Source organism: Triticum aestivum, chromosome 3D, assembly GCF_018294505.1.
Source record: "Triticum aestivum cultivar Chinese Spring chromosome 3D, IWGSC CS RefSeq v2.1, whole genome shotgun sequence".
NCBI classification, from domain to species: domain Eukaryota; kingdom Viridiplantae; phylum Streptophyta; class Magnoliopsida; order Poales; family Poaceae; genus Triticum; species Triticum aestivum.
The window spans coordinates 104,134,052-104,142,800 of NC_057802.1; the positions used below are offsets into that span (position 1 = coordinate 104,134,052).

Sequence of the window (8,749 nt, forward strand, 5' to 3'; positions counted from 1 at the left end):
AAAAAACAGAAAACGCGTTTTTTTTCGTTTCCGAAAGGCACGGCCATGACTCTCGCTAAAGCACAACCATGACTCTCGCTAAAGCACAACCGTGCCTCTCGCGGAAGAAAAACCGTGACTTTCGCGAAAGGAAAAAAAAAACGCGTTTTTTCGCGCAAAAAAAATGAATTTTTTTTTATCAAAAAGTTAAGAAAGACCGAGGGAAAACTAAAACGTCGAAAAAACCCGTTTAAAAAGCCGAAAACACGTGCGGGAAAAAAAAACAAAATCCGAAGAAAGCGTCCAGAGCACGACACGTGACGAATGGCTGAGAGCGCGCCAAGTGACGCTGATCGTTGCGAGGCTCCCGAAGGAGCGCTCGTTAACTAGTTGCTCCCACTAAACTGAAACCTCCAGAAGGTTCCTAAAACTGATTGGCCGGCCCATCTTCCAAGCTTAGTGGTTGAGGGAAGACTTAACGATTGCTATGAGCGATCCTTAGCATTTGTGCTCATTAAGCATCAAACCAACGCTGAAATGTATACGGGGGCTGCGGATGAGTTAAATGGGTCAGCCCATTTTTAGGTGCCAAAACATACCCCACATTGAACCAGCTTTCTTTTCTATATTGTTTTTTCCTTTTTTCTTCCAGAATTCACATTTTTTCGAAAACTTTCACAGTTTCAAAAAATGTTCACAAACTAGAAAAAATGTTCGGAAATTTAAAAGTGTTCATGTTTTTCGAAAAAAGTTCCCAATTTTAGAAATGTTCAAAATTGTTCACATTTGTCAGTAAATGTTCGGAATTTCCGAAATGCAAAAATGTTAAATTTTAATTCATAATTTTTTCACATAGTGCTAAAATACATTCGCGTGAATTTTAGAAAATTTGATATCATAAAAGATGTTCGTAACATTTTAAAAACGTTCATTCATTCCAAAAAATGGCCGTGCATTTTAAAAAATCACGAAATTTAAAAGTAATGTTTAGTACCATTCGAAAAATGTATGTGTATTTCAAAAAATGTCCACGTGTTTTAAAATTATGTTTGTGATATTTAGAAAATATTTTTGTACAACGTAAAAACATCCCCCTAGTTTTGAAATCGTAGCATTCAAAAAACAAATGGTCAACGTTGATTTGGATAATGTGCCCTCAAGACTCTGGTTTCATTATCCTTGGCCTATTCAGAGGTAATGGCTCCCCATGCAGTTAGGAATAGTGCTACACACCGGGAGTTAGGTCATTGCTTATGTTATCTGTGCAGACGGGCCATTGCTCATTGCTGCTCTGTGCGACCCACCCACGGCCTGTAGGTAAATTAATTATTCAGAAACCAGTGGCAAATAAACAATGGGTCGATCCCTCTGATCCGATCACCCACCCATGCAGGTTCTAGAAAGGAGGTCCATCCGAGGTCGCCAACACGAACAGATGGGCGGCGTACTGCACGCCATGAACATACGCGTACGGAGCTTGAATGTAATGTATGCAGGCCCATCGGCATTACAGCTTACATCGATCCATCCCTCCGTCCATCTCCTTGATCTGAAGCCTGCATTCCGCTCATTCAAGAGGGGGGCATGCGAAGACAGATTACAGAGGAAACACCGAAAAGGATTTAAAAAAAGCAGGAAAAGTGGCTAGCTAGCTACTCTCTCCGTCCTATAATATAAGAGCGTTTTTTACACTAGAGTAGTTTACAGAGGAAACACTGGTCTGTGAGCTGGGTAGCTAGCTACCTCTATACCACAACTCTGCTGATCTCTGTGAGAGAGCAGAGCACCCAACGGCGAGCAACTAGCATGGCCCTTTTCATGACCCAGCTGCTGATTAATCAGTTCCGGGCGGCACGAGATCTTTGATCGGTCCATGCTTGATCTTTCTAGTGCCCCAAAAGGCTCGCTAGTCGCTAGCTAGCTTTGCTCACGGACGCACGTATCTGTTGTGTCCTGTCCCTTTTGCAGATGCGCCTGAGCCTGCGATGGTTGACATGATTTGATGCGTATCTCTTGCCCCCAGCCGCAGGTCATTCTCCGTATCCCAACCACCGGCCGGGCTGCACCAACGGATACGGATGGATGCATGCGCATGCACGAGACGGCTCTCGTCTTTCCTCTCTCGCCGCCGTCATGTATGTAATACGTGCTCTCCCTGGTTTTGGTCTACAGCTAGAGCTCAAGTCACCGTTCTGTGCTACAGCATGCAGAAAACAATTTTCACTGCCGTAAAAAAGAAAGGAAGCAGGAGAAGAACAGGGACGTCCTTCACTCCGAATCCGGGGAACACGAACCCATGCTGCGCCGGATCGATCGATGAATACGCACATGCATTGATGCATGCACCCAGCCCAGCACCGCATTAACCTTGCACGCGCACGCGTGCTCGCCTGCATGCGTGCAACTCCCCACAGGGCGCCCGAATTAACGCGCCAAGCCAGGACTGCAGGCATGTACAGCGCTGCGAGAGGGAAAGCTACGTGCTGGTGCTCGGTCTCGCTCTCGTCCTGTGGCAGGATTGAAGATGCGTCGCGTGCCTGCAGGTCCAGCTAGCTATCTGCAAGAGGGCAACATGCATGCTGTCAAAAAGAAAAAGAAAAATCTGCAAGAGGGCAACGTGCCAAAAGTGAACTGAGTACACTGAACTGGTTATAAAATTTAGGAAGATCGAGCCAGTAAGAAATGAGTTAGCCGATGGGTGTGCTTAGTTCTTAGTTGGGTGAGATTTAATCAAATCTCAATCAAATGACATAACAATAATAAAGAAAAACTATTTTTTTTGCACGATCTCTACGCAAGAGCCCATGAATATTGATTAAGTCTCAATCGACTGAGATTTAGCAACACTGTTAGCCGATTGTGCGGATTTCCGTATGCTCTTCTCATCCCATAAGATGATGTGAACATGACGTGATCTCATGTGAGCAAAAAAAGAAAAAAAAACTAAAATGATGTTGTAGGTCGCACGGAGGTGATTATGCAGGCCAAAAATTGCGGCGGCAGACTAGAAACCGCAAACGGACTCCTAAATTAAAAAAAAATGTTTCGCGCGAGAAATTTAAACAACAGCTCGCCGGAGCTCGCTCGCATACATGGTTCTTCTTCGCATAATAAGTTCATACACGCCACATACATACATAGAGGTTAGATATGCTAGACAGGGCCTACGCTACCGCATCACTGCAACAAAAATGAGCTCACCGGAGCTCCTGCGGTAGCTGCCCACCGGCGGCGATCAGTCGGAGTCGGAGGAGTCGAAGCCAAGGTCGACGAAGAGCTTCGCCTGCTCCTCCTTCATCACGCGCAGGTCGGCCTCCTTCGATGCCTGCGCCTGCGATGCCGTGAGGCCCGAATTAAGAAAGAGCCGCTCGTACTCGAGCTCGCGCCGGATGCGCTCTTCCATCTCCTCCTGATCCCTCGCCGACCGCTCAAGGACGACGCGCTCGAGGAGCTCCTCCTGCCCCGATGGGAGGTAATCCTCGGGTCCGATGACGCCTCGACGCGGCGGCGCATCGGGCACGGCCTCCTCCGGCTCCCTCTTCACCGGAACGAGCCGCGAGCTCGATGCGCCCGCGGATGAGCTCCCCGCGGACCAGTGGCCGGATGAGCTCCCCGCGGACCAGTTGCCAGGGGAGGCGCGGCGGCGACGGGCGCGCTCGAGCTCGCGCCGGTCGAATGCCGGCGGCGGCCGGGCACCCTGGTTGAGCCACCGACGCGCCCCCCGCTTGCGCGCGGCGTCAGATCTGGCGCGGCGGCGGCGCTCCGCCTCGCTGCAGCAAAAAATTTTACAGGCCGGACACCGATGCGGGCTTTGATCTAACCAGAAAAATAGGCCGAGCCCGTATAATCGCCGGAATTATACGGGTTTGCGCCGGATGCGGGGTTTGCTAGAGTTACTCTAACCCGGCTGAAGCCTGGCCCGCCGCATTTGGGACATTTCTCTCCCGGGGGTTTTGGTTGGTAGCCCGAGAATGATTGGCATCAAGGCCGTGTGGCCCTGCGGAGGCAGCGCCGCTGCAAAAAACGCCGTCTCATTCGGGAAGCGCCCGTAGCATGCACGCACGAGACTCGCCATCCTGTTGCAGAAATGGCTTCCATCCACCCTAGATATCGCAGCAACTCATCGTGTTACCAACAAATTGCTAATTGCTTGGGCTGCTATGTACGTACAAAAGGAGTTAGGCATGCAGATTCTCTGCGTAGTACACACAATTTTCAGTGGTTGCGGCGTCTAATCCGATCGGGCGAGGCTAGCGGACGCTGTGCGTAGCATAGGGTTTCTTGGATCCGTGCTAGCGCCAACAGGGAGAGACGATTCCGTTTCCGGGAAGCAGCTGCTTAACCAAGTAAGGATGAGTGGGCCATGCATATGGCTGTTCACGTACCCGAGACGTTGAACGGGTTCAATATAGCCCCCTGTTTGTCCGTTTGCACCAGCTAATTAATCCCCTGCATGCCTCGTCGCTGTCTAGCTAGTCCAGACGGGAGAACAGGCGCTATATAATTGCTTGCTCAACTTGCCACTAATGGCCGGCGTACCATCTAAAAGAAAGGCCGACGTGTTTATATACGAGACCACAATTAGAGTCGCTTAAACTAGTGCCATTTAGCGCCTCTCATTCGCCCAACAGTTTTAGCTATTCCACTGTTTGGCTAGCCGATATTCATCTTATTTTTTTACGGCTATTTTCCAAACTAGGTCATAGAATAGAATAATTAAGTTTGCAGTAACACAATTCAGCATATGAAAATTAAGGCACAGTCGTTGAGGCACGGTTTGGAACAAGCAAATTATTTTCTACTCCCTCCGTCCCATTATATAAGGTGTTACTAAGCATCTCCGACAGCCTTTGTATATTGGATTGCTAAAAACATGTTATAGTAAGAGGAGAGAGAAGATTTACAAAGCCAACATGTTTTTTGCTTTCGTAGACTTTGTATATTGGATTGCTATATTTTCACAAAACACAAAATGACATGTGGGGACCATTTGTCATAGACACATCACACGTATACTAGCACAACTCGTGTACACGTACGCACATGCGTACGGTCAACGCATGCAGCACACACGTATACACACATACACACACATACACGTACACATCACACACGATCCCACTAGTCATTGAGACAAAAATATGAAGGGGACCACTTTTACAAAGCCTTGCCAAAATTTAGCAAGTGCTCTTTGGGTTTGCAAATATGCAAAGTGGGGTGGCAGATTTAGCAAGCTTTGTTAAAAAAAATTGGGTGGCGGACCACTTATACAAAGGTTATTGGAGAAGGTTTTTTGCCCAAGGTTGCTAAAATAGCAAGTGACTGCAAATATAGAAAGGTTGTTGGAGGTGCTCTAACCACTGTGCTATTAGGGTACGGAGGGTGTTGTACATACTCATTCAGAAACACACGTCATTCCATAATATTGTGCGGTCAAAGCTCACAATTGTGTACGCGGAGTATATCATTAGATTTTTGTTTGCGCGATAAATAATATCATTAGATTGATTGTAAAATATTTTAAGTTTGTAAATCTGACCAATAAATCTGTATGAAAGGTTGCCTATTTCTTATTGGTTTTACTCTAGGCCCGCTTATTCCTCGGGCCACTGGATTTTTTTTAGTGTCACTCAATTTTCTGTATTGTTAGATCATCATCCCCCACACACGAGCAGTTTCTCCGCCGTCCACCGATGGGATATCGCTTCCCCGGCCACCCCTCTAACCCTCCTTCCCCCAACCCAAACAATAAACCCTCTTATTCCCTCCCGCTTTCAACGCCGTGCTCGGGGATGCATTGGAATCAATTGATGCATCAATTTTTTAGGTGTATGAGCTTTAACCCAAAAAAATTCCTATTTATTATTAGGGTCTGAGCAATAGCTATCTCTAAGTTCACCACTGACCATCCTAACATGAGACTTATACAAGTACAAAAGACACGACAAGATCTTGATCAGATGGTTATCAATATCAAATGCAAATCGTTTTTGGAGCTTTGTTTATCCCCGAAGAAACATAAATCTGTTGCTCTTGAGGGCAGATCCAAAGGAAAAGTCAAGGGTGCCTTTCTTTATGGAAATTATTGTACTTGCTTCCTGGGCCATCTGGATTTCCAAAAGCAATAAGATATTCAAATGAGGCATGCAGTTTAATGAGATGGAAATAAATTTACCCTCAAGAGCTCACCCTGCTGAAATTTAGGATTAAGAGGAGACATGAAGTTGTTTTTGTCTTCAGGTCTGACTCCTTTTGTAAACTTTAATCTGTAATCTTTCTTTCTTTCCTTTTTTTCCTTCCTTATCAGGCTTATCTGTAGTCATTAGTTGATATTGTTTAAATTATTTTCATTAAGAGTGAATTCTATTTTTTTTACCTCTTAGTTACACACGTTTGTGACATCAACTGCTATATTTAACAGGTTTTCACATATTTACCCAATTTAAGCAACTGGTGCGACAAATTATCCTTTTTTTTTCTCTTTCAATGTTGATTGTACAAGCCATTTTGGCTGATTTTTTTTTTACTTTTTTATTTGCTCTTGCTTTGTCAAGGGATGGTTCCTACCTGTCAATTGGGGAGCAAGAAATATGAGTGAAAAATTGGAGTGCGGTTTTAGTTCGATCTCAAAATCTCCCCCGCGGACAGGTAAGACTCATCCCCGCGGAGCTGAGAGCAAACCACACAAAACCAAACAGTAAAATAAACCAGCCAATGCACAGTCAACACTGAAACAGAAAAAGTAAATAAATGGGATAATTTGTGGCACAATTTTGCTTACATTGAGTAAAAATATATTGAAAAACTACTAAATGGGATAATTCTTTTCACAAATGTGAAACATGGGGTACAAATAGAATTCAATCTTTAATAATTAATTTATAAAAATTATAGTGGAGTTTTATCCTACCGTTGCCCTTCAAAGAAAAATGTCGAGTGAGAAATGACTATTTCTAATTCGACTGTGCTATAGACGTTTTTATTTCGAAGACAACATATACTGCGTTCTGAAATGTCAGTGAGTCAAGTGAATCGTTGGGAGGCTCCGTTTCAAAATAGATGACCCAACTTTGTACTATTTAGTAGTATAAAGTTGGGTCATCTATTTTAAAACGGAGGGAGTAAGTTGTAGCAGGGCATGGAGTCAGGAGAGGGAGGCATGCAGCTCCGGGCCGGGCCGGTCCATCCCTGAGAGAGACCATGCGACCCTAATTATTGATCAATGGCGGAGTCAGCTGTCGTTCATGGGTTCCTATCCCACGCCACGTTGCCTCCACTCTCCTCTACATATACAGCACCACCTCCCTCTTCCTCCTCGCTCTACCCCTCTACTTGCTCGCAGTAACTCTAGTTCTAGCTACTCCCTGCACGGTCCTCCCATTACCACGAGCGAGCGCGTGTCATCTCATCTGGGCGCCCGGGCTACGCGGTGCTCGATCTCTGCGCGCGCATGGCGGCGAGCGAGCAGAGCTCGGAGTCCTCGTCGACGTCCTGCACTTCCTCCTACTCCACGTCCTCGTGCTCCCCCAGGGCCGACGACAAGAAGCAGAACGGCGGCAACAAGCGGAAGCGCGCAGCGGCGGCCGACGAGGAGCCGGCCCCGGCGGCGGCGTCGTCGGCGTCGTACCGCGGCGTGCGGATGCGGGCGTGGGGCAAGTGGGTGTCGGAGATCAGGGAGCCGCGCAAGAAGTCCCGCATCTGGCTCGGCACCTTCCCGTGCCCGGAGATGGCCGCGCGCGCCCACGACGCCGCCGCGCTCAGCATCAAGGGCGCCCGCGCCGTGCTCAACTTCCCGGACCTAGCGCCCGCGCTCCCGCGCCCGGCCTCCCTCGCCCCGTGCGACGTCCAGGCCGCCGCCGCGCGCGCCGCCCTCATGCACGACCACGACCACCAGTGCTGCTCCGCCTCAACCTCCCCCGCCGCCGCTCCCGCCTCTCCGCGCGGCAATACCCCGGCGCCATGCGGCCAGCCGGCCGCGCGAGACGAGCCGGAGCATCAGCCGCCGTTCCAGCCGAGCCAGGGAAACGAGCAGCAGCTCACGGCTGCACAGGTGGAGATGGTGTTCGACGAGCTGGCGCCGCTGTGGGTGGAGGACGTGGTGGACTTCGCGCCGTCCGATCACTGCTGGACGGCGTACGATTGTCTCGACCCCATCGGCTTCCAGCCTCTCCTGTGGGAGTATTAGGCCTGTGCCGTACAACACCTTGATTTCCTTTCTTCTTCTTTTCTTGGTTTTGTGTGGTTTTCTAGTGCTGCTTAAAATGAAGCACATTTTTCGCTTTGTCATTTGGTTTGCGCATGCTTGGGTTTGGACTACTTGTAAGTTGATATGCTTGTGACCAATTTAGCTTAGATGTGAGCTGAGTTTGAACATATAAGAATCTAATGTACATGTGAATTATGTGGGGTTTAGATGACCGCAAAATTACGGGTTTTCTTACAGGTGAAATGAACCAACCTCAACATGATAGCTCTGGTGATACTTTGGCCATGCGATGTAGTTTTCGGGAATTAACTTGACATACCACCTCAGATATGTGACGCAATTGCTTGACAACGATGCTAGCTCGCTTGTTTTACAACACGGGAAGCGTCATCTTTCTCGAACCTATCTTATTTCAACAACGGAGAAATTAAAACTCGTTGTGGTATAAGCTATTGACTTTCACTGAGCAGTAACTTATATTGCTCAACAGGTCGATCGCTTTCGTTATACCACGTGATGAGTTGATGACATGACTTGGTGTGGTCGCGATTAGTCTGCGTTGAT

At 47.7% G+C, this 8,749-nt stretch overlaps 1 protein-coding gene across 1 annotated transcript; it reads left to right on the top strand.

The window, feature by feature from the left end:
• Positions 1–7,199: 7,199 nt before the first annotated feature.
• LOC123074266 (ethylene-responsive transcription factor ERF039-like) lies at positions 7,200–8,391 on the top strand. The gene has a single exon (XM_044497156.1). It carries the CDS (start codon positions 7,430–7,432, stop codon positions 8,162–8,164), a length of 735 nt encoding a protein of 244 aa, XP_044353091.1. The 5' UTR covers positions 7,200–7,429; the 3' UTR covers positions 8,165–8,391.
• Positions 8,392–8,749: the final 358 nt, after the last annotated feature.

Excerpts from the sequence above, each read along its gene's own strand:
- LOC123074266 (XM_044497156.1), top strand. The coding sequence starts at position 7,430 with ATGGCGGCGAGCGAGCAGAGCTCGGAGTCCTCGTCGACGTCCTGCACT.